This window comes from Bidens hawaiensis, unplaced genomic scaffold (genome assembly GCF_021521415.1).
Source record: "Bidens hawaiensis isolate Kalapana, Puna unplaced genomic scaffold, B.hawaiensis_p1.1 tig00032494_1, whole genome shotgun sequence".
In the NCBI taxonomy this organism is placed as follows: domain Eukaryota; kingdom Viridiplantae; phylum Streptophyta; class Magnoliopsida; order Asterales; family Asteraceae; genus Bidens; species Bidens hawaiensis.
Genome location: NW_027495553.1, coordinates 91115 through 118350, shown reverse-complemented (window position 1 = coordinate 118350; position 27236 = coordinate 91115). Strand labels below are relative to the sequence as shown.

General features: G+C 32.9%; 2 protein-coding genes across 2 annotated transcripts; one reads left to right on the top strand and one right to left on the bottom strand.

The window, feature by feature from the left end:
* Nucleotides 1-5129: 5129 nt before the first annotated feature.
* LOC143583735 (protein ELF4-LIKE 3-like) lies at nucleotides 5130-5438 on the bottom strand. Its single transcript, XM_077065965.1, has one exon. The coding sequence runs from the start codon at nucleotides 5436-5438 to the stop codon at nucleotides 5130-5132; it is 309 nt and encodes a 102-aa protein (XP_076922080.1).
* A 9729-nt stretch (nucleotides 5439-15167) lies between these two features.
* Nucleotides 15168-18553, top strand: LOC143583721 (replication protein A 70 kDa DNA-binding subunit A-like). The gene is made up of 2 exons (XM_077065950.1): nucleotides 15168-15427; nucleotides 16857-18553. The coding sequence occupies exons 1-2, from the start codon at nucleotides 15168-15170 to the stop codon at nucleotides 18475-18477; spliced, it is 1881 nt and encodes a 626-aa protein (XP_076922065.1). The 3' UTR covers nucleotides 18478-18553.
* Nucleotides 18554-27236: the final 8683 nt, after the last annotated feature.

The following is a 27236-nucleotide window of genomic DNA, read 5'->3' as shown; positions in this document are numbered from 1 at the left end:
ATGCTTCTAAAAAATTTGCAATCATAATAGTAGTTTAAAAACAAATATGCTAAGCAAGATGCTATAAATAGGGCGGTGAACGAACCGAACGAACACGAACAAGGCCTTGTTCGTGTTTGTTCGTCAGGAAAATAATGTGTTCACGAATGGTTTATGAATACTTACAGAATAAGATTTCATGTTCGTGTTCGTTCATTAAGGAAATTAATGTGTTCACGAACACTAACGGACACAAATAAAATCGGCAGAGCCTAGATACTGAGACCGATGTATTCATCAATGCGAATAATGAAAGCATATAAACAAATCGAATGAACACGAACAATGGCATATTCGTGTTCGTTCATTTAACTTTAAAAGAACACGGACACTTCATCAAACAAATATTTATGTTCATTTTCGTTATTTAAAAATGGGCATTTGTGTTCGTTTGATTAAAATCTAAACGAACATAACTGGATAAAGATAAACGAACATGTATGAACAAATGTAAATGAACACAAATATAAACGAACTTAAAAGAAAACACTTAAATGAAGACAAATTAACAAATATAAAACCTTTAAGCAGATGACATATCCAGATAATATTTCTTTATTTTCTACTAATACATAAACGAACATAAATAAACAGACATAACGAATGTTCATGAACATAAATGAACGAACGGAACATGTGTCCATGTTCGGTCGTTCGTTTAATTAAACGAACACAAATTTTTTGTTCATGTTCGTTCGTTTATTAAATAAACGAACTTTCCGCCGAACTGTTCACGAATAGTTTACCGAACGTTCGGTTCGTTTACTGGCCTATGTATAAATCTATTATTGTGTTTTATAACAATGCAGATGAAAACAAAGATATTACTTACCAAAAGCTTTATGTTATTCCATCTTAGCTTCCTTGGATATCCTTTACGCAAAGTCTTCAATTATCTCATTTTCGTGAAAGATTCTATCAATTGTCACCACCTAAGAAAGGACATTATTTTATACGTACATATCTATCCAATCCAAGTTTAAATGAATATTATGATTAAATATAACGTCAAATAACCCGAATAAGTACTCCATAAAAACACAAATTGTTTAATTTCCTACATTATTTATTTAAGAGTATAAAATAAAGATTCCATTCGGTGGGCCCACCTAGTCAATTATTGTAATTTGTATGTAAACATTCATCAGGCATATATCTGATAGGATGAATACAAAAATGTATGTATGAATCTACACTGTATATGTAACGAAAAGGATAAATGAAAAGAAGCATATGATAGATCGATTAGCAAACGAAAAGTGTGCATATATAAAATATGTATTTATATAATATAAGGAGATAAACTTTGTTAGAAGCTGAGTTCCAAGCTAAAAAGGTAGAACCTTTACGGGCCCCATCGTCATGTTATTGGGGTAGCTATTCACATAAACATCTCTTTCTCAATTAAGCATTTATGCCACTTCAGTTTGATTTATGTTTTTCTTTTCTTAAGGTTTTCTAATTTATATAAATAATTTTGTCTTCAGTTAAAACGTACTGTGACATCTAAAATAAGTTTGTATGTACTTTAAATATAAAAAAAATGTTTAAAAACACTTTCTATGAATTATTAACAAAAAGAAAAAAGAAATTATCATACGGGGAGGTTATTTGCTGACCTTTGAATGTTACTATTCTTTCACCATCAAATACTTTGATCTTTGATTGGTTAAAACAAGCAAGTAAATTGAAAAATATAATATTTAATATTTAATAAAGAAAGGGGTCAAATGTCCATCACTCTTATCCTAGATTCTAGTTTGTGGTTGTGTGTGATTGTGAACTAACAAGATTATTATCTTTAGAACCAAAATATTATTTTGTCTGCATTCGTGACATCACCTAAGCCAATAAGTAATCAAAACTTCAAAACTAATACTTAACACAATTGTGAACAAGGAAATGTGTTTTAACCTGATCAACTTTAAATAGACATTATGAACTGTGTTTGGTCAGGATGGATTAGTGCCCTTGTACTCGGACTTTAACTAAGAATTCGGAGCATCGAATCGTTGATGCTACTCAGCTTGAAGACCAATTCCCAGTCAGTTGACACGCAATATGGCTCCAACAAGACATTACCCAAATCAGACCTTATGCGAGGCGTCACATTAGAGAAAGCAAGCCATGCGTGACACCAAAATAGAGTATGAAAAACTTATACATTAAATGCAATTTCATACCACTTAATCACGTACTATAAGTACAACTCAGCAACCAAGTTTACATTCATTCACACTTCTATTCATTACTTAACAGTTAACACACGCTATAATATTTATTTTCACATCGGCTGTGGTCACAGGATACTCCCTACCATGTGGCTAGTCTAACGACATTGTTAACCTTAGCATGTATGTGACCAAAGGCTTGAATAGTGTGGCGACCCACCACGCTGAATCGCTAATCATCCAGATTCCCGAAGACCACATTTCAACAAGCCATAATATATCTGCTTTAAAAATATAACAAAAGAGAATATGATAGGCGGTTATTTCTCAAATTAGTTGTGTCAAGAATCTTTTATACATACAGTCATACTAATATGAATGAGCTTAGTTTATTACAAAAAGAAAGAAAAAGATAGTGTTATTAAAGCTGTGTCCGTTTGCTATTTGTTGGGCTTTCTTCTGATATGTATGCATGCAGTTTATGTGTGTTCGTGCTTCATACAAATCATAAAAAGAAACAAAATTTCAAGAATCAATATCCCACAGTTGCGTTATGTCCTTTGCCAAGTAAAGGTGTTGTACAGGTTTTTATACGTAATGTGCAATTGTGTAAAGCAATGATTTATTGGATTTGGGAGCCTTTGAGTTTGGCAGAAAGAGAACACTGCACAACAAACAGTATCTGGCACCACTGTGTTGTACTAGTGGGTTGCATAAAAGGTCCAGAAGAAGAAGTGGCTTTAGATTTGAGTTTTCTTGTCCAAAAACAATAATACATTTTAATTATTATTATATTTTATACATCGTTTTTTAAAATAAAACAGTCACTTATATAACATTATTAATATTATGCCCAATAAACTTCGAGTTATTAATAGGCAAGCATGGCCAACTGGCCTTTTTTTTTCACCAACTGAATTCACAAATTTTATTTATTTATTTATATATAAAAATTTGCTTTTAAGTTGGAATATTGAACTGTTGTCGGTATATAACATAATTGTTTGTTAAATCTGATAAAGTACAAGATTGCCCCAAACCCCATCCTAAGCTTGGCACGCATCTTGGATTCGGTTTTGGTTTGGGGTGCGAAAATTTTATTATTTTTATAATTTATATAATAAACAATTATTTTAAAACATTAACAAGTGAAATTTGGTCAAAAAGTACGAAAAAAGGTCTAGTAATTTCGTTATTAGTCTGGTTATGTTTAATTGAGAATTTTTTTTTTTTGAAAAAATGGCCTAGGAATTTAGAAATGAGTTTGTTTATGTTTAACTGGGCAAAAAAAAAATTTTAAATAAAAGCCTAATAAAAGCAATTAGTCGGATTATGTTTAGTTGGGCCAAAAAAATCTAAGTTTTTTTATACAAGGCCCAATTTATTTTTTATATTTGTGTTGGACACTTGAAATCTCTGAGACAACCGGATAAATTATTTATGTTTCTTCCTACACCTATTATTAATAAATGAATTATGAGATTTAGTGTTTTAGCTAATGCTTTAGTTTAACAAGACTTCAACAAAAAAAAAGTTAGATTGAGGAAATGATGAGAAAATCCCCCATAGAGACATTAGAAAGATGATCTTATTGACAATTTGACGATTATGAAATAAAAAAGGTGGTTAAACAGCTCATAAGATCACCTTTTCCCTCCAAAAATCAATTATTCTATGATTGCTTAATTGAATTACTATAAGTGTTTGAATCTAATAGATAACATGAAACTTTTTACACCATTAGTCACCCTTTTTCCGCATAGGCTTCGCCGACTAATTTTTAAATGAAAATGACATACACATGCAATTTTGATACTAATATTTATGTGATATACAAGGATTTTGGTGATTGCCCGTTAAAGCTGTTTTCATGATTTTGAGTGTGTGGTATTGATTGATATCGAAATCCCAATCAAATATAGTTATAAGTCAACTAGGATGCCATAAAAAATATAGTGGTAAATAATTTATGATTATTATGAAAACTGTTTACTGAGTTGACTATAATTGAACTCGATTGCATAAATTAAACTTTACTTATAAGTTATAACAAAGATGTTACTCAAATAATAACATATAATCACTTCAGGTTTTATGGTCATTAATTAAAGTAAAACTCGAGAGTGAAGATAAATGTTTTATACTTTTTTCTATAGCAATATCAATGAGTTGGATTAGACTTCACCTTTTTAAGAGATGTGCTGGGTTCAAGTCCCTTATAAAATAAATTTGTAGTTTAAAAGTTGATCAAGCAACGTGAGATTCCGTTAGAAAAAAGTACATAATGTCTTATGTTTGACTAGGTGGAGTGGTTAGGGGGAAACTTGATGTTCCATGGGACCATGTGAATGATTCAATTCATGCACTCATCATTTATTTTCTGCGGCACCGAGTAATTAAGCGAGTAGGTAGCGCTCACTAGTTGAATCCTTGAACTTAATGAGTTTTATCTCACTGTACTATCGTGCCTTCTGACGAGTGTTTATGTGTGTTGGCCATAAATAAAGATTTTCCTCGAATCAAAAGGTGAATATATTCCGATATAATGAATTTAGCCGGCAGTTAAAAAAGCTACATGACTAATTGTTTTTACTTTTTTTGTTACACCTTGGCTTCTTAAGTTATACGTTAACGCAACTTGTACCTTTTGCCTTGAAAGTTATACGTTGAGATCAACCCCACAAAACCCAAGAAAACATAGAATTTAGTGGTCTAAAAAGATGCTTGATTTCAATTAGATTGAAAGATATTCACTGTTATTCTTAAAATTCTCAAAAGCACTGCTACAAAACATAACACAACCTAATCGACAATATACTTCCTATTAATTTTGCAGACAAATTGACCCAATTTTCATCTTTCTTTCATTTTGTTCTTTCAACACAACGTAAAAAGAATTCAAGAACAGACGAACTTCATCTAACCGGGCCGGGTTCTCTTCTGCACGCCTTTGCCATCTGATCTCGAATCCCCTTCGGACGAATTGACATCGATCGATTTCGAAAAATTTGACGAAAGATCAGAGTAAAGGTCAACAACTTTTATTATGTTGTTGTTGAGTTCTCTGATCAGACCCACATTTCTAGTGAGATTATCAGGGATCTTTGACTCGTGATTCTGATTAATCTCATTAATCAACAGCCTGTTTTGATCCAGAATATTTTGAACCTGAACAAAACTCTTTTGAAATGTTTGCAACACCTTCCCATCTAGTCCATTACCCTCCATTGAAACTTTTAATTAATCTGCACACAAAAGACTATGTGTGTTTAATGTTTATTGAATAAAAACAAGGTCAGACAAAACACATGATATTATTATTATAAAAAGACAAGTTCTGATGCTGAAACAAGAAAATCATGACATCCGTTTGGGGTTCTTTTTTATTTTTGTTTAACACAAAATGTGGAAACAATTATGGATTGGTTTAAATTATTGAACTTTTATTAACCATAATAATAATAATAATTCAGTGGTTAATTAGAATGAGTTATTTGGGGTATGATGAGATGTAAAAAAGGAGATCTCATTTCCATAAAGGGGAAAAGCTTTTTAAATATGTACTCATGAATCAACACCCACCCCCCAAAAGAGTTAATAACTCTGAATTTTCTAAAAAGAAGAATCAAACATGTATCAACATAAGTTTCAAAAAAAAGAAAAAAAGATATAAACACCAAAATGGATACCATTTCACATAATATATATGCATAATTACATCCATTTCCAGAAATTTTGAAAGAAAGAGAGGTTTGCTTCAAATTGACAAACACCCAAGAGCTTGAAGAAACTGTTTTGAACAAAATTGTTAGGAAAAAAACAAAACAAAATCCAAATCTACAGTAAGAAGCTAGATGAAAAATAAAATATATATTATATTATAATTCTATTAAAGAAGGGAGTTAATTAATGAAGCATGAAGTATGAATAGAATACACAGTGTTGATAAGATCAAGGGACTTGATTAACTTAACTGGGTAGCTGAAGAACAATCAAAGAATCATAAATTTTGTTTAGTAGATTCTGCCTTTGGTGATAAATAATTCAATAATAATATAATATGTACCTTGAAAATCCAGGAGCATTATATTCAGAGAGAAGAAGGGGGGTTATGAATTTTAGAGAGAGAGAGAGAATATAGAGATTTGACAGTCAGCCTCTCTCTAAAATCTAAATCTCTCTCCGATGCATACGAGAAAATATATGTTGTGTTGCTACAAGCCGGATAGTATACTTTACTTCACACAAATCATATGATTATTATTCTATCATTATATTATAACAAATTACCCAATTCTTCTAACTTATCTTCTTATTTAAATAAATAACACTTGTCAAAATCATTATTAGAGTTATAAGATAAGAGACAAGTTTTAAGTATTTGCACTTTACCACATATGATGATTATACATTATAAGACTATCCGTTATCGTGGGGGGCATCGAAGCCCCTCCATAGTGTCATATCAGTGCCACGTGAGCACCGGGGGCTTCAAAGCCGTTCTCCATAACGCCCCGCTATGGTTTAAAGCCCGGGCGTTCCAATATACATATAAATGCATACGTATGTGCGTATATGTGTGTATGAGAGAGAGAAGGCGCCAGTCATCAGTTCCGCGCCCCAAGACCGTCAGGAAGGGCGTCCATAACGACCGTTCTAAGTAAAAGTTAGAAGGAAGGATTCTTTGAAGTGTATTATTGTGTTTCACTTAACTTGATTATCTCAAATATAAAATATAAATGATATAAATAAATACACGTGAATATTGTTACCAATATATTGCTAAACTTCTTCTAACCCTTATTCCTTTTCTCATAAATATGTAATCAATTATTCATAGTAGTGATTACAAGAAGCTCATATGTGGGTCCTGCTATTTATTGATGGAAAATGATTATCTATTTTCTTTATGATCGATCATACATGTACACTTGATTAGATCAACGTTTACAACACATTATTATTATTATTATCTAAATTTGAGACTTTGAGTTTAACTTGAATTGTGTTATCTAAAGGTAGATTTACTTGTCTTGTTTTATTGTAGTTAATATGATTGAATCTTAAAATTTTGGTTAAGTTGATAGGAGCACTCTCCAGGTACTCCAACGGGTGCATCGGTCCAAAAGCATCCCATTTGAATCAGCAAAGGAAATCGGTTAAGCTAAGAACAAAGAAATCGGTTTCCCCTACATAATCGGTTGACTAAATGTGTGTAATGAAACATCATTCGATTGGTTGAAACAGATTCAGATAAGTTGATATAGACGAAACATAACCCGTACCAATTTTATAAAACTTGTTTGGTACTTTGGTAAAATAATGAGGTGTAATCATTTAATTGGATGACGTGAATTATGTTTTTTTAGTACCGGCACCATTTTTTTGTTTTTGAATGGCTTTGTCCTATTGCCATTTGATGTGAAAAAATTAAAAATAAATCTCCCTCTGGTAGATTTAAAAAATTATTTTGTTTGGAATCAAATAGGGTGCTTCTCCGGTGCCTCTAGTGGCCTAGGACCCTTCGACATGAAAAAATAAAGGGAAAATTTTCAAAATAAGTATTTATGAAAATAAAGTTTCTAATTTAGGTATTATTTGTAAAAAATTCTAGAAATAGGTATTATAAACTAGTTGTGACGAGTAGTTTGTAAAACCAATTAAAAGTTGTCATGTGTCCTTAAACTAACCGTAACGAGCACATTCACTAATCAATTACTCGTCACGACTAAATAAGTTTCATGTCTCGTAATCAACGCCCACGAGTTATTTATAAATCCTTTAGTCGCGACGACTAGTTTACCTACACGAGTAGTTTATTAGTAGTTAACTCGTCGCGACTAGTTTAACCTTATAATCTACTCGTCGCGACTAAAGAACTTATAAATTACTCGTGGGTGTTGATTACGAGACATGAAACTTATTTAGTCGTGACGAGTAATTGATTAGTGAAGTGCTCGTTACGGTTAGTTTAAGGACACGTGGCAAACTCGAATTGGTTTCTACAAACTACTCGTCACGACTAGTTTATAATACCTATTTTTAGAATTTTTTGCAAATGATACCTAAAACTAGAATTTTGTTTTCATAAATGCTTATTTTGGGAATTTTCCCAAAAGTAAATCTTCCATGTTATAGATTTATAAAACATTTAAAACATTCATTACCTACTCTAAGAATCCAGTCAAATCAAGTTTTTTATTCAACTAAGAACTCTTTATATTATACTCATCAATCATGCGTTACTAATGATCCTTATTGCTTGGCTGGAGTTTTCTTATTTTTTATTAAATGATAATAACATTGCATTTAGTTTGCCTTAACAACATTCTTTATTGAATGATAGCAAATTAGCAATATTGCATTTCATTAAGCATTTCATTAATTTTAACAATATTTGGTTGAAGTAGATCTCATCTCCCGTACTTTGGTTTCTTCTCGTAACTACTTTCGTTTATACACATATCTTTTTATGTTTCTTCTTGTAACTACTTTCGTTTTGTACTTTATATGAAGTAGATCTCATCTCCCGTACTTTGGTTGCATGACCCAAAAAATGGATAATTGATTGCCTCAAAGTTGATTTTTATGATTATTGCAATGCTATTTTCAATATTGATATAGCTTGTGGTATAATGATTTATTACAGTTGGTAAATATTCTTCAGGGTACGTAGCATAAGAAATACGAATAAAGTAGTGATTTATGGTTAATTTTTTAAGAATAACAACTCACGCACTCTCTAAATTTAGTCGTCTCGTGCACCTTGCATTCATGATATCTGCATTCAAGTGTAAACCCTCACCCTTTAAAAAGGTTATACTTATCTACCTCCTAAGTATTATCACTAGGACAAGATGCCTTGGGTATTTATGGTTGATTATTAGTCATTAAGTGTGTATTGACAACAAATAAGCGACAAATCCTCATATAAAAGGTTTGCGATTAATATCATAGATGGACAGAACAAAAAAAGAATATTATTGAACAAGTTCAAGGGCAAGCAAACACATCGAACGAGGACCAACCGTGCCATACACATGACCTATAATTTAGAAAAACAAAAACAAATTAGATCACATTTAAAAGTACAACAAATGTTGATTATTGTTTTTAAATACAACTAAAAAAACAAAATTGGAACAAAAGACCAAGTGGTATTTGGGTTCAATTATATATCTCAGTAAAGTTGATGGTTGGTGTCGTAAGGCCCTGATTGGGCCATATCAGGACCTTGCGGCACCACCTCAACGGTCCAAATTTTTTTTTAATTTTTTTTATTTTATTGGTTAAATGCTATTTTTTATGTTTTTTTTTCTAGATTCGTAACGAACGTTTTGTTTTATGTATTACCGAATTTGTGTTGACTCACCGCCACAACGTCCGTGACTGACAATTCTTGGGTTTTACTGACTCACTTTTTTTCCTAGATTCGTAACGAACGTTTTGTTTTTTGTGTTACCGAATTTGTGTCGACTCACCGCCATAACGTCTGGGACTGACAATACTCGGGTTTTACCGACTCACCGTTCAACGTCCAGTAACAACAACGCTCGGGTTTACCGACGCCCAGGTTTTACCGAACTTAATTTTAGTTCTAGTACAGTAACAAATGTAAATGAAATCGACAAAATTCACGTTGACCCTCCGCCGGAAAGCCCTGATTTTACTAGCGCCCCAGTTTTACCAACTCACCACCAGAACGCCCGAATACGAGTCGACTCGCCGTTGCAATGACCGGGTTTTACCAACGCCCAGGTTTACCGGCCGAATAAACATTATTTTGAATATGTTAACAAAAGAAAATTATAATATGTTATATGAGTGTCGTAGAGCTACCGCCTCAGCGTCTCGAACCTACCGAAGTCACCCCATTGGCTCACCTCAATTTTTATTTTTATTTTTTGTTTTTATTTTAATTAAGTTCCAGTACCATAACGAACGTAACTAATACTGACTAAATTCGTGGTGACTCGCTGCCGTTGTCCAAGACCAACCGACGCCACCCTATTTGACAACCTCAATTTTTATTTTTATCTTTTTGTTTCCATTTTGTTTTACTTCCAGTACCATAACGAACGTTGCTAACATTGACTGAATTCGCGTTGATTCGCTACGGCAACACCCCAATTTTTATTTTCATCTTTTTGTTTCCATTTTGTTTACTTCCAGTACCGTAACGAACGTTGCTACTATTGACTGAATTCGCGTTGATTCGTCACGGCAATACCGGGTTTTACTGACCGATTTTATGGCACAACGCGTGGGTAAATTACTAGTTTTATGTAAAAATGAAAGGTTCGATTTTATAATTTACTACCACTTTCATACGGAGACTTATGGACTTGTTGCTACACTTGTAACTTTAGAGCTAGATTAGTAAAGTTTTTAATTACTTATTATAAATTCATATTGATAGTAATTACACATACTTATTACAATCATTTTATCAAAGACTAAACAAGTGTTGCGGTGTTGCACCTTTATCACCTCACCCACACTTTAACAGTTAAACCATTACAATTCTTTATGGAGAGGTGTTACTGTTAAGGAGGGGCATGAGCCTTTGGGCGCCACTTAAGGATGAGTTCGGTACCGTACCGGTACCGAAAATACCGATCCCGAAAATCGCCAGATCTTGGTACCGGTACTGGTACCGAAATATTCGGTTCGGTACCGGTAATGTACCGATCCCGAAACTCAAAAGTTTGGTACCGATTCAGTACTGACGGTACCAAATCGGTGCCTTCCTGTACGAGTAGTGAAGAACTAAACGATTTTGTTTTGTTGGTTGTTGACCAACGGAAAGAAAGGGATTGACAAAATAGATTGAGCCTCTGTGGATAAGCTAGGCAGAACTAAGGTAGAAAAATCAGCAGATTGAATAACTTCTCTAAAAGGAGTATTCGGTACAAGTACCAAGTACCAATTACCAAATGCTCATTCCTAGCGCCACTTTAGTAATAGAATATTACTACAAGGGGCTCAAGAATGTTGGGCCAAATAAAAATAGAACCAATCAAACTCAACCTCTGATATTTATATATATAATAAAGATAAAGATTACATATTTACATAATAATTCTGTTGTAAATTAATCTGTTACGCAATTTTTACGGCGAGATGCTTTTCAATTTTTAGTTAAACTACGGCACATGTTTTATACAAAGAGAATGACATGGTTTTAGGCAAAAGAGAATGAGAATATAACGTGATTATTAAAATTATAATTTAACAAAACAAATTTATACCGGCAGAAAAATGAGGTTATATTATAGTAAAAGCAAGACAAGCGTTAGTCTTTGGGCCGAAAGCATAGTTAGTCCATTATAATGGACGTTGGGGATTTATTTTAGGTCTTATTAATTATACAAACTTACATCGCCGACTTGCTTCTCTGGTAATCTTTAATTAAATGCTTTCTTCTTTGTTTGAGTTGCCTGAATTTGTGAAGATCTTATCGATTAACTGCAGTTTAGCTCGATGATGCTTATAGTTATACAGTCGAGTTTGTTTGTTTGTTTGTTGCTGTTGTATACATAGATGTTATAACAGACCTTTGACAATTTACAGAGCACATGATTATGCTAATAATATTTATTGTAAATGTGGATTTGTCATTTGTGTTAGTATTGGAGTTGAGCATATTTTAATGTCACCAACACAGCAAGTTGGTTATTCAGTACCAAATTTGTGTCTGAAGGTGACCACATAAATCATGTCTTGGCATACCATTTATCTCACTTATAGGAAATAGTTTATTTGTCTATTAATGTTAGTGAGATGGTATGATTGGGATTTACATATTGAATTTTTTTTACTAACCACACTTATATGCTACTTGAAAAAGTGTATGATTGAATAATGTGTGTTCTTATTTGCTACTTAAAAAAATAATACGTGTTCTACTAGATTTGCATCGGTTTTGTTGGTTGAAGTTTTGTCATCTATAAAGCAAATAGGCTCCTACTCGTGCCAACTTTGTGTCGGAAGATGACTATATGAACAAAGGTTTCAAGTCACTTTACTAATGAATAAGCTTTTTATCATTTGTTTGCTTGCACCTTTGACATTTGATAGTAAATGTTTGTTGGACCATTCATTGTGTAGGACACCCAAAACTAGCATTTGGCCAATTTATAATTTGTCATCTATAAAGCAAACATGCTTGTACTTTTACCAACTTTGTGTTGGAAAATGACTAAATAAACTAAGTATTTAAAGTAATCTCACTCATGAAGTAGATCTTTCACCTTTGACATTTGTGGGTAGATTTTTGTTGCACCAATCAACATACATGCGTTGTAAACCAAAAAAACTGTCTATGAGATCAATAAAATCTTGCTAGTATAGAGTTGTCATCTATAAAGCAAATAGGCTCATTCATCTGCCAACTTTGTGTCGGAAGATGACTATATCAACAAAGGTTTCAGGTTACTTTACTGATGAAGATTTTTCTCATTTGTATGCTTGCACCTTTTACATTTAATTTTTGTTGCACTTTTCATTTGGCTTGTTAACAACATGCCCAGTTAAGTTATGCTTAAGTAGTCTCTCTAAATCAACCCTTGGTTATAGTTTGTTGCATTAACTAAGTCATTTTTTTTCTATATTTCTTCTTGGTATTATCACTAATGGGACCTATTTTGTAGACGTAACACTAGATGACATTTTGGGGTTGTATTCCTGAAACAGGTTGATTGGGACGCTTGGGTCATTTTTAAGAAAAGTTGCAGGTTTGGTTATAAACCTGCAACAGTAATGAGAGACAACACATCTAAAGAATTGCTTCTTGGCGGTGCAAAAAAGTGGTTAGATTAAAACGGTTTGGGTTAAATAAATTACATTAGGCCGTTTTGAAATTAAAATTGTCAAAGCTGTGACATTCTTCTTCTTCAAGGTTAATGGATTGGGCAAGTAATATGAAACTAAGCACAATAGCCAAAAATTGAACTGCATGTAAGTAGGTTAACGCTATAAGCGCTAATCTTATAAGTTGTATATATTAAAAGACATCCTGAAGTACAAAGACAAGATAAAAGACATTCTAATAACTCTTCATTGTTGTTATCTGGTATGCAGCCTATTGAAATTCATTTTTAGACCATATTTATCAAATTAAAGGGAAAAAATTAAACATAAAACTTATCTATTAACTAAATGTGAACATCTGTACCAAAGGGTGAGTTGGTGCCTTGGTGGGTAGTGTGTTTGTTAAAGGTGGGTGCCTTCTTAACATTTGAAATATTCCATTTTGGGGTGAAAATTGGAGCGTGGTGATGTATTTAGGTGAGTAATGAATGATGAAAAGTGAAAGATGAGAATAACACATGGTCTTAAATCTTATTAATGTACACCCAGACAACATCTATGACCTTTCGAAACTGATAGACATGAATACTTAATACGTAAACTCAAAATTCAATTTTAACCTGCTTAATATCTAAGCCTTACTATTTTAACATTATCTTAAACATAAGCACCCTCACCCCGACCAAGAATGTGTTGCTTAGGAGCATTTGTGTAATTTTCTGTTATAAAATTTGATAGAAGTTGATTGTTAGAGGACATTACATACTATATGATTAACTTATTGAGAACCAGCTCGGACTACAAAGCAATTTATAAAATATGAAGTTTGATATGAATATTAGGTGTTCGGTGAAAAAATAATTAAATGATTTTGCATAATTTCAATGATTACATATTAAATTAAGGAGTAGTATTAAATTAATCTTATTGGAACCAAGTTTTAATAGAAAACATCAAATCATATAATGATTCAAATCAACTCGTGTAAAACGAGTGGATGCACGACCAACATGAAATTTAACAGTTGACAACAAACACAAGTTAATTACCATTGTTTTAAGAAGGTTGTTTTTTATCATAATGAAATGTATAAAAAGTTTAAAACATATTTGAATATGATACAACTGAGGTTTTACAAATCTATTAATAAACGCGTTACAAAGATTAACCCAAGTGTTATATTTGTTTTAAGGTAAGGCCTTATTTCCTATTTCATATGTGAAACTTGCATAATTTTATTTATTGGATTATTCAATGTGTATCGTTTCAGATACAGCTCCTTAAATTATCATGGATAAGTTCAAGTCTTGGACGCGCAACTAATCATTATGTAAAATGTTTTGTAATTAACTAAGGTATGATCTAACTTAAATGTTAGTTTTGGCAAGATGATAGTCCCATCTTTTGTATAAAATCTATAATGCTTGTATTAGTGTAAAGATGTATCACGCTATATTTTAGGAATGTTATAAAATCTTATGAAAAGTTTTGGGCCAAATTTCAGCAACGATTTACGAATAAATAATGCGTATATAAAAACCAAAGTAGTAAATTTATCAATACTTGGTGTCAATATAGTTGACTTGTTATGTCTAACTGATTATTTGCCTCATCTAGCTTTGGCAATTCTAACGTTGATTTCATGTCTTGTAGGTTCACTGTCGTGTTGTATGTAAGATCATCACTAGCCAAAGGCTAGCCATAACAATTACAAATAACTAGATAATGCTAATCACTAGTTACACCCACACCAATACACAATCACCCCATGTGAAAACTAAAAATCTTCCATTCCTTCCGTGTTGTATGAGTGAGTTTCGACCTATTTCGTACTTAAAAGAAACTAACCACCTTCATCTCTTCCATCAAGTGACCTCGTGAATCACCTTGTTTCGAACATTCCACAACCTAATCAATATTACTTATAGAAGATCCCGGACTTGTAAAGAGATTTTATTTAAATCGCAAAATTAAACGATACCATTCGAAAGTAAAAATAATGAAATATCACTTTGGTTTGGGTAAATAATTTCATTTGTTATTATTAAATGCAACAATTCCCCCCTTTTAAGTCGGTTTAATCCCGCCATCCAATTCGAGAACCCTAAATAACTTCTTCTCAAATTTCCAGATCTCAACAATTCAATGCCTGTGAACTTGTCATCCAACGCCATTCCGGCGATTCTGGGCGGAGACATGAACTCGAAGCCGTTGCTGCAGGTATTAGAAATCAAACACATCGCCTCCGCACAGGAAAGGTACCGTTTACTGCTCTCCGATTCCGTATCCACTCAGCAAGCAATGCTCGCCACTCAGCTTAATGATCGAGTTAAAACCGCCGCCGTTCGTAAAGGATCCGTCGTTCAGCTCCTCGAGTACATTTGCAGCACTGTTCATAATCGCAAGTACGCTCATCGTTTCCGATTATTTTCGTATACGCTTTACATTCTATAAGCATTTGTGTTTGATTATCGTTTTAGACGGATGTATTTTAGGACTTAAGTTGAGCAGAATAGTGGTCACTGATTCCGTAAAATTGATTATAACATCAACAGATCTCTAGGAGGAAGTGAAATATTACTTGTCGCATTTGTTAACTAGTTTTATTTCTCTGTAGCATAATATGACAGGTTGAATGCATGAAGCCCTAGTTTGAACTTAGAAGTTCACAAGCATTATTATATGCATGCTTGTTGCTTTGTGCTATATTTGTATTAGAGTATATAAATGGAAAACATAGCTGATTAACCATGTGGATCCAAGCAATTGCCTCATCTCATTGATCTATATCTGTGTTCTTTTTTAATAGTATGCCGTGAATCTGCACTCTATATGCATATATATTATGTTTAATTTCTTATTCTTGTTGTTGTTGTTTGATCACTCAAATGCTAGAAAGCACTTGATGTCCCTAATAGTTTCAATTATGCGTGCCAATGTAGTTCGATACATATTATTTGCATGTGTTTGTTAAAACTAAATAGTCCTAAAGGTTTGAAATATAATCTGTCTGAAAGACATCTCTGTTTTGAGTTCAGATCATGCTTGATCCTCATAATGTTTTGGCAGCAAACCATCTAGTATTAACTATTATATAAAACAACAAAAATAAAATTAGCATGTGGTTGCAAGGATGAATTAACTTCTAGATATTTAGCTGTTGGTTTGATATTCTTTTGTATGTATCTTGAGGTGCTCTTTGGTTCTTTATAAGCAATCCTTCAATAAGTTAAATAATTTCTTCATTTAAGTCAGTATAATAAGAATGCAGTAAAGTAGATCATCAATTGTTCCTGCTGAGAAATTGAGGTTTATATTGTTCCTTTAAGGGTAACTTCAACTAGCTCTGTTGAGGTGGGTATATTCAGGTGATACATGAGCAGATAAGCACAATTGCACATTAACACTAGCTTGTGCCAATTGAGTGGGTTCTGTATTTTAGCAGCAAGTTCATGGCTGGGGTTGTGTAAATACTGTGATAATTGATCACTTACTAGTCCTAACTGGAGTAAAAATCTGCTTCCATTACCAAGATGTGAATTAATGTTAAGCATTATTCTTCGTCAGTGTTCTCACTAATGATATACATGAACCTTTGCATCTTGTTTATGATTACTTTTGATGAAAAAGCAACTTATCCATAGTTGAAACAATATGAGCATATTAAGCATTTGGAAATAGAGTTTGTAAATTGATTTTGATTATGTTCTAACAGAAGGATAGCGTGTACCTAATTCAACTGGTCAACTATACTTTAAATGTGTTCTAAACACACAAGGGTGTTAAAATCTGTTGTACTAGACTGTTGAAGTTGTAACTATCCATTCTTTGCAGGATTATTGTTGTTCTCAACATGGAAACCATTATACCTGAATGTGAAATCATCGGCAACCCAAACATGCATTCTGAATCTGGCACTAGGGCTCACAATCCAGTTTCTAATGGTATCTCTCAGCACACAACAATGCCTTCTAACCGTTCAATTCCGAAAAATCCAAGCAACAACAATCAAACCTTCCAACCAACTGTTCAACCAGCATACCAACCCCCACCAGTTTACAAGAATCATGGGTCAATAATGAAAAATGAGGCCCCGGCCCGCATCATTCCGATTGCTGCCCTTAACCCATACCAAGGTAGATGGGCTGTTAAAGCCAGAGTAACCGCTAAAGGAGATCTCCGCCGCTACAACAACGCAAAGGGAGATGGAAAAGTCTTCTCGTTTGACCTTCTTGACTCAGATGGAGGTGAAATACGTGTGACTTGTTTCAATGCAGTTGTTGACTGTTTCTATGACACCATTGAAGTCGGTAAAGTTTACATAATATCAAAAGGCAGTTTAAAACCCGCCAAAAAGAACTTCAACCATCTGAAAAATGAATGGGAGATTTTCCTCGAGTCGGCCTCCACTATTGATCTTTGCCCGGATGAAGATTCGTCAATCCCACAACAACAATTTTCATTTAAACCTATAATTGAGATTGAAACAGCTGAAAATAATACAATCATTGATGTCATTGGTGTTGTTACATCAGTCAAACCTTGTGTACCTGTACAGAGGAAGAACGGAATGGAAACTCAAAAACGAGACCTAAATTTAAAAGATCAATCAGGCAAAAGTGTAGAACTAACACTTTGGGGGGAGTTCTGTAATCGAGAAGGTCAAACGCTTCAAGAACTGGTCAATTCCGGTCTCACCCCTGTTTTAGCTGTTAAAGCTGGGAAAGTGAATGACTTTTCTGGTAAATCACTAGGGACAGTTTCGTCCACTCAGTTATTCATTGATCCAGACTCCCCTGAGGCCAGTAATCTGAGAGCCTGGTTTGATAGAGTTGGCAAAAACCTTGATTCTCAATCCATATCCCGTGATTTTCAAGGTGTGTTGAAAACTGACATGTGGAAAACAATATCTCAGATAAAAGATGAAGGTCTCGGCAGATCAGATAAACCAGACTGGGTGACTGTAAAAGTAACCATCAGTTTCATCAAAACCGACAACTTTTGTTACACGGCTTGTCCGTTGACAATTGGAGACAAACAATGCACCAAGAAAGTAACTAAATCAGGGAACTCAAAATGGCAATGTGACCGGTGCAATCAAGAGTTTGAGGAATGTGATTATAGGTATCTACTTCAATGTCAAATTCAAGATCACACTGGATTGACATGGGTTACTGGTTTTCAAGAAGCGGGTGAAGAAATCTTGGGGTGTTCTGCAAAAGAACTGTACATGATGAAATCTGAAGGTGATGATGATCGCTTTGGAAATGTGATCAAAAGCAGTCTTTTTAGTGAGGTGATTCTGAAGCTGAAAATTAAGGAGGAAACATATGGGGAGGAACAGAGGGTTAAAAATACCGTTGTTAAGGTGGATAAGCTGAATTACTCTTCTCACACTAAGTTTCTGTTGGGTTTAATCCCTGCAGGTCAGCAAGTTAAGTCTTTTTATAGATAGATCCAAGCATTTGCTTTTAAATTTGCTACTTGCACCGGGACTTACCGGTTACTCTTGCATGCTTAATTGAACATAGTAGTTACATTTATAGCACTAGCTATTTGAATGAAACAAAAGAAAACCCAAGGGAAGAAGAATTCTGCTTTAGGATTTGTTTGCTTTTATTTCGCGTCATACCTTTTGTTTTCCGTTTTTTTTTTTTTTTGAATTTGTTTTCGTACTCTTATGAAGAAAGGCCCTTTCAGTACAAAACCAACTTTCAAGTACACATGCAAGAAGTCAAGAACCACCATGTAGATACTTTTACTTGCTATAACTATTGAGGGTGTTTAATACTTCGTTCATTACTCGGTTTCAAACCGATTAAACTGGAAACCTGATTGAAATCATAAATGAATACATGTTTTGATTTTGAACCAAAACTGAATTAGGTAAATACTGTACAAGCTTGAGTTTACAGAGAAATAGTATTTATGTACTTTCAATCACACGTGTATTTTAGCATTATATTTGAGATGGACACAATTATATTAACTTAACTTATAATAGAAGACAAAACTCACTACAATAATTGTATCTGACTTGTATGGACCATTGTGATAACCATGTATTAGAAGCTAATTATTAAAAATGAATCACCTAGAAGATTAAAGAAACTAATTATTAATTAAAAAATGAATCACCTTGTTGCAACTAGTTGTATATCTATCCTTAAGGGAGCATAGTCTATTGGAGTAAGACTAAGGAGTAACAACTAAACCTCTCTGTTTAGCCAAATCTTTCTCACAGTACAAAAATACAAAGAAATTTAAAGCCATAGCTACTTAGTTTCATATGAGAGACTACCATAAGATTCCAACAACCCCTCTAATTATCACGCCATCAATATCACCACCGATGTCACAGCCACATAAGGTAAATTCCTCGATGTTTTGCTACAGCATCATGGTAGTTGCATTGCAGGTGTAACCATCGTGTTAGGAATCTACCATCTCATCGTCATCCGGTTATGCACCATCCAATATCATCGCTGCCTACAACAAGAAGCTCAACACCTCTCCCACCACACACCAAGCACTCATGAGACAGCAAACAACACCATGCTCTCCCGCACCATATCAAGTTTCAAGTACACGAACGAGGCCCACAAAGACCAATTTGATTACAACACGCAGACAGAGTGCTCCGTTTGCTTATCAGTTTTTGAAGAAGGTGAAGAAGTGAAAAGCTTGCCGATGTGTGACCATTGTTTTCATGCTTCATGTATAGATATGTGGTTGTACTCTCACATTCACTGCCCACTCTGTCGTGCTCCGGTCGTCCCACCACCACCACCCGTATGATCAAATTTGGTTATTATTAGATTATTATGACTTAGAGGTGGCAAATGGGTTGGGTTGGGTTGGGTCGAACGAGTCATGGGTCAAAATGGGTTTGGGTTGAAATGGGTTTGGGTCATAATGAGTTAGGTTCAGAATTGGGTCATAATAGGTTAGGGTCGAAACGAGTCAGAACGGTTTTTTTCTTTTTTTTTAACGAGAATAGCGGCGGAAACATTTTAGTATTTTTATATTTTTTGTTTTTTATTTATATTTTGAGTTATGATTTTTTTATTATTTTTTTTGAATTTTTTTCTAAAGGGTTTCCTATTAAGAACACAAACCCCTCAAAAAAATATTCAAAAATAATTAAAAAAAAAATCATAACTCAAGTTATAAATCAAAAACAAAAAAAGTTAAAAAACTAAAATGTTTCCTCCGTTGTCCTCGTTCCATTAAATAAAAATAAAAATAAACTAAGAAATCGAACCGAAACCGAAAAGTTGACGGAAATGAAACAAAAAGCCAAAACCAAACCAAATCAATCGAAATCAAAAAATTGATAAAAACGAAACTAAAAAACTGAAACCGAACAAAAACGAAACTAAAAAAACGGATACAAACGAAACAAAAAAAAGCCAAAAACGAGTCCGGAATTGACCAAAAAGAAACCAAAACCCAACCCGTCCTGTGTGAAAACTCGTGTTGGCTTGAAACCTGAACCGAACCCGTTCCAATCTCAAACTTGTTTCATGCCGAACCCTATCTCGTGTAGAAACTCGTTCCGATCCAAAACCTGCCACATTTCCTTAGAACACTAACCCACATCGACCCATTTCTTTGAATATGGTGACCCAATTTGACCTGAAAATTACAAGATGAAATTTCAAATAACCCATTAAGTTAAAATCCTTGACCCAAATCAACCCATTTAATTTTTAAAACAACCCATATTGACCAATTTGAAATGGTTTGGGTCAAGATTGCCACCCCTTGACGTAATAGTTTTTGGATAAAATTGGAACATCGAATTATTAATTGCAGCTGAGGTGCTATATTATCTTCTGTATGTTGATAGAGACGTAATAATTCCATGGGCTCATGATATTGTTATATATTCGAATGTCCATAAAAGTAGAAACTTCATTGCTTGGTTTAATATATATTTTCTTATTTATTATACGGTTCTTATTTCTTAACAAGTAAATTCAATTTATATTTATATTTTTTTCATTCAATGAACTGAAACTAAAACATGATTTGAGCTTTTAGTGTTTTTTTTTAAAGTCTCAATTCCTATGAAGTGATTCAAGTTGTCACATATTCAACCCAAAATGTCAATAATATAAGTACAACATATGATGGATATACTTACATTCTTGTTACATTATCCAACCTGGACTGTAAGTCACGGCCAATGCCACAATAACCGTTTCAGTTTCTATGCACAAAATGGTAGAATTACACGAACAAGGAAAAGGAATTGTTGAGCAAAATAGGTTGTATTGGATTTTGGATAATGACTCGATAAAGCAGGCTAGGCCTAACAGTGGGAAATGGGAATTATTAAATTGGGCCATCTTTTCTTTAGTTTATTGTAATCGGGCTATAGATATCAGAAGGTCAAAAGGCCCAAAGGAGTAGAAAGACCAGTTGACCGGTTATTGCACCAGCCAGTTACTTACGGTAGGTTAATACTGAACCGCTTTTTAAAAAAATATATATATATCCAAGAATTTGAAAAAAAAGAAAATCAATAAATATCTTCTATTAACTAAAGCATAACATTAAAAAAAAATGGAACTTTAAATATTAAGGTGGGTTGGGGGGGGGGGGGGGGTCTGTTGAGGGTTGTGTTTATATAATAGTTTTCACCGCCGTGCAATGTTTTGCCAAAAAAATTGATACCAAAGCTAATGACCATTTAAAAACTTGAGGTTGAGATAATAGATGATAATGTTTTAAAATATATATCATCAAATCTCGATTTCTTCTTGAAAACAAGGTTATATTAAGAGAAATCTCATTAGCTTTCTCTTAAAAATGACCACTTAACATGGATTATCATAAGAATATAGATGGATATATTATAGTTTCTCTTTCTCGTTTTAATCGATTTATACAAATGTATGTAGATACGATTGCTTAACGAGCAATATGAGCAAGTCACATCCAATAGCATACCTGAAGCAGAAAGTTGTACTAGAGTAGCTTATTACATGGTGCCGATGGGAAAACAATGCTAATAGAAAACAAACTTGGTAGGACGGATTAAATATTCACCTTAACTACCTATGTATTTGAAATCAATTGACAAATCAATCATAATGGAACTTTAAATATTAAGATTACGCTATTATTTATGTTATGGCTTATAAAAATATTGAAGTTTGGGTTTAACTTAAAGAAACGAGACTACTTTGTCTCAAAATTGGCTCGTTTACAAACACGTCAGTTTCAAACAATCTTTTTTTTTTCTTTTTTTAACTAGCTTAAAAGCACTAGGAATTTTCAAAATATGGTGATAACTAAGGGAAAATTCCTAAAATAACCATTTTTAGATAGAGGATTTCTAAAATAGCCCTTTTTTTTTTATAATTATTTAGAATTTGGATTTGAGAGACTTTGGGAAAAGAAAATTATTATGAGGTAGCAGGCCAAATCTTAAAAGAAAGTGAGGGAGCAGGTAAGATTTGAGAAAATATTGAAGGTAAAGTTCAAATTTTTTGAAATATTAAAGGAAAAGTTCAAATTTTTTCTAAACTTTTTTTCTCAAAAAACAGTCTCCCAAGACTGTTTTTTTATGTTTCATACCTGGCCAGTTCATATTTTCAAATTCTTGAAAAAACATATTTTTACAATTATACCCCCCACCACCACCACCTTGAACCACCACCATCACCGACGCCGTTGGCTCCACCCCATCACCACCACTGTCACTAACACCATAGCCGCCTCCACCATCGCTGCACCCATCACCGCTGCACCCATGATTCATATTTTAAGCTTGAATATTTATGTTATTATCGTCAGAAGCTGCGCCCCTCTACAAAGGATGTTCCCATGACTGCTGGTAAGCATAACATAAATTTGTTTGTTTATTTAAAGAAAATGCTTTTAATAATTACAAAAATGTGTGAATATTAGGGATAGGAGCATGGGTTTGTCGACAGTGCAGTCGAAGGAGAATATGGTGAGGATGAAGGTGATGAAACAGATGAATAGATCAGAGGGTGGATTATATGCGGTCTAAGACGGGCATGAAAAGCAATGTTATTCGGAACCTTCCAAAGAATGTTACTCATTAGTTGTTTCATCTTCATCGTATGCAGACTGTGGGGGGCCTATGGCGTCGGTGATGGTGCAGCGGTGATTGGTGCAGCGGTGGTGGAGGCGGCTATGGTGGAGTGACGGTGGTGGTGATGGGGTGGGGTCGACGGCGTCGGTGATGGTGGTGGTGGTTCAAGGTGGTGGTGGGGGTATAATTGTAAAAAATATATTTTTTCAAGAATTTGAAAATATAAACTGGTCAGGTAGGAAACATAAAAAAACAGTCTTGAAAGACTGTTTTTTGAGAAAAAAAAGTTTAGAAAAAATTTAAACTTTTCCTTCAATATTTCAAAAAATTTGAACTTTACCTTCAATATTTTCTCAAATTTTACCTGCTCCCTCACTTTCTTTTAAGATTTGGCTTGCTACCCAATAATAATTTCTTTTTTTCAAAGTCTCTTTCAAATTCAAATTCTAAATAATTCTAAAAAAAAAAAGCTATTTTGAGAATCCTCTCTTAAAAAGGACCAATAACTAATTATGCATAAAACAAAATCATTTAAGGATGAGGAACCAAAACAAGTACGTACACTAGAAAGGATTGCACGTGCAGGCAAAGAGACATAGAAGCCAGGTGGGCACGTGCACTTCTGTGTCCCATACAACCTTCTCATGAGCTTGCATCTATTGTACGGTCCTTAATTATTCTATGTTCATTATACGCTTCCAATCCATTATACTTTCTCATCATACATAATACTATTAGAGCATTCCCAACCCAACCTCTAAAATTATGTAAGGAGGGTTTGTAAATTATAGGGTGAGGTTGTGAGTGTAAATTATAGGATGAAGAGAGAAAATGTAGTGATTTTTTTATAAATTTGGGGAAAAAATAGTGATTTTTTTGTAAATCATAGGGTGGAGAGAGAAAACTGTAATGAAAAAGGTATAAAAAATATTATTTAATTAAACAGAAGAAAGAAATGTAGTGTTTTTTAGTTTAATTATATGATATATATGAATAGGGAACTGGATAAGAATGCTCTTATTATTATTCATATAAATAACAAGAAACATTCATTTATCTTTTAGAAGATTGAATGCAACGTTAATTAATGCATATATGTGTATACATACAGGATACATTAGTTAATCTTCTCTTTTTTTTTTTTTACCTAAGAACAAACAGAAATTTGCCTAGATACTTTGTATTAATTGACTTAATTCTACACAAAACATTAATATGAAATATTTAAAATAAAATCAATTCTAAATAGGAAACTGCAAGCAAAAAAACATGTGACACTCTATATAGATAGTTTATATATATGCTATGTTTTAAATGGTGATGCCTAGCCCCATCACTTTCTCTCCGTAATGTGCGATTAATTATATTCCATGATCCATGTACAACTTCTTATATAGTTCTCATATATGTCTTTTGAAATAGTGATTATAAAATATATTGAACGCTTCCCATGATATATATACATTTATATCTGCGGTTACCTTCTAAAGAGGTTAAGAAATTTTGTTGGTCATAACACCTTATTTTTATATATGAGTGACGGCATAAAGGGGTGAATAAATTAAAGGTTTCGTGGCTCTACTTTCCAACAGTGACGGGAATATTTTGGCCGACGGTTGTCTACCGTTAGATAAAAAAAAAAGGTTTGGTTTTGGTTGGTTCGCATCAGGTCACAAGTAACAAACGAGCTTTAATACTATACTAGGTTATTGACCCGTGTACGACATGGACGGAAACATAGAAATCGTCAAGTACATACATATACAGCTTTAAACAACAAGATATTTTTGAATGTGTTTTTTGAGACGGCAACATGATTTATAATTGCAATTCTTATTCGTACGAGAATAAAGTACTAAAAGACATAAACTTACAATAAATGAAGTTACATAGTACAATGTTTACAAACAAAACTTATAACTTTAAAACATAATATTCATAAACTATTTAATATTTCTTTATAAACCATATTTGATGTTTTGTTTGTAACTTTACCTTGATAAAACTTCATAAAGTTGACCATGTGTAAAAATCGGGCCCTTCAAGTATAAGCCAACTCTTGTTAGTGAATGGTCTTGATTTTTGTTGATGATCTTTGCAAAACAAACTACAACGGGAAATCGTCTTCTCTTGAACTTAAAACAGATGTTTCTTATCTGAAGAAATAGACTACTACGAGTAATTTAAGTGTGATAACCAATTATAGTACCTAAAAGTACTTTTACTTCGATAACTCATCTACCCAAATTAATTACATAAAGTCTACACTCCATTGCACATTCCGTTCTTCTGGTCATTATTCCTTAGTAACATTATTGGCACATTAACTTTAAGAACCAATTTATGGTTTGGCATTCCAGACTGATCTATACTATTAGAATTTATGTATACACATTTCGTTGCTCATTCGTAATGAAAGAAAAAGATGTTGAAATTCGTTTGTCATAATCTCCATATCATAAGATAGCTCCTCAAACTTGAACCGATTGGTTGATGCCAATATATACTCCTTATAGGGAAAGGCATGGTAGAAAAACTATGAAGAGTTGAATTATTTCGAAGAACAAATTTTGTATTTCAAGTAATGCTAGGTTTGTTAGTTGTGTCTTAGAAAGTAACAAATTTGTAACGCATAAGAACAGGCTTAAAATACATTATACAAAAAGTATTAAAGTTAATTTTATTTATATAACTTTACTTAAAAAAATTAAATGAATACTTATGTAAAACTCAAGACTACATAATAAATTCATACCTTTATTTTTCTGATCTTTTTGTTGTTTGTAAATAATGTCGTCAACTAAATACTCCCAGGTCTTTTCCCATACATCTTTTGGTCTAGACAAACTATACGTGATTAACATGGTGGCAAATAAACTTCGTAGGTAATAACCACTTGTCGTATGAGTTGCTTCTTGAATAGCCTCTATATGCTCATTGTCATCATCTGAGAGAATAGACATCTTTTATAACATGCATATTGAAACGTGACACAAACATCACCATCAACCGTACAAATATTTTCAAAGCATATAGTGTCTTTCGCCTTGTTTAAAAGAAATTTTAAACAGTATACTTCATTGAAAGAATGGGGAACAACATGAACTCTTCCAATAATTATAGAAATCAAAGGTCCATTTAAGATATATATGTTGTATATTTGATGAAAATCTAAATTATGTATTGATATTAATGGGTGAACGTAGGGGTGTTCAGATTTCAATTCGCATTCGAAACATTCGAAATTCGATTCGATTCGAATTCAATTATTAAGATTCGAATTCGATTCAATTCGTATTCGAGTATATTAATCGAATACAAATTTATGATTTATTATTCGATTCGATTCGAAATTCGAATTCAAATTATATACACATATATGTATATATATAATATTTTTTTATTTGTGTCAAATCCATAAATAATAAATGTCCATTACAAATTATTAAACCCAATATGCCATATTATTGTTTCCTAGCCTATACTAATATGGGTGTTATTTACTTCTCGTTTTGAATATTTTGAATTTATACTATTTGTAGTTTAGTTTTGAATTTATTATCATGTGGTATTGTAGCTACTTTAAATTTATATGTTTCTTTTGCAATTATGATTATGGTTTTCAAATTTTCAAAATAGCATAGGTAAACTTGAGTTAGATTGTATTTATTCGAATGAAAATCGAATTTATTCGAATCCGATTCGAATTCGAATTTCAAATACGAATTCGAATCGAATTTCGAATTGGGCATATAATACGAATACGAATCGAATAGTTCAACTTTTAATTGAATACGAATACCGGCAAAAAAAAACAATTATTCGGATTATTCGATTCGATTTAACTTGAAAATTCGTTATTCAATTCGATGAACACCCCTAGGTGAACGGAAGAGTTGCATGTTAAGAATTTAAATAAGTTACGGAAACTTAGAAGAATAATAATACTAATGATTTAACAATTATTAAAATACACATAATGAAACCATTAAAGGTTAAAAGAATCATAGAGAAAGGGTCATAAATATTATATTTTATTTTATTTTCATTTATTAAATTAGAAGAAAATTACGAGAATGATTATTATATATGAAAATGAGTAATTTAAACCAATAGAAATAGAAGAAAACATATTGCTTTAA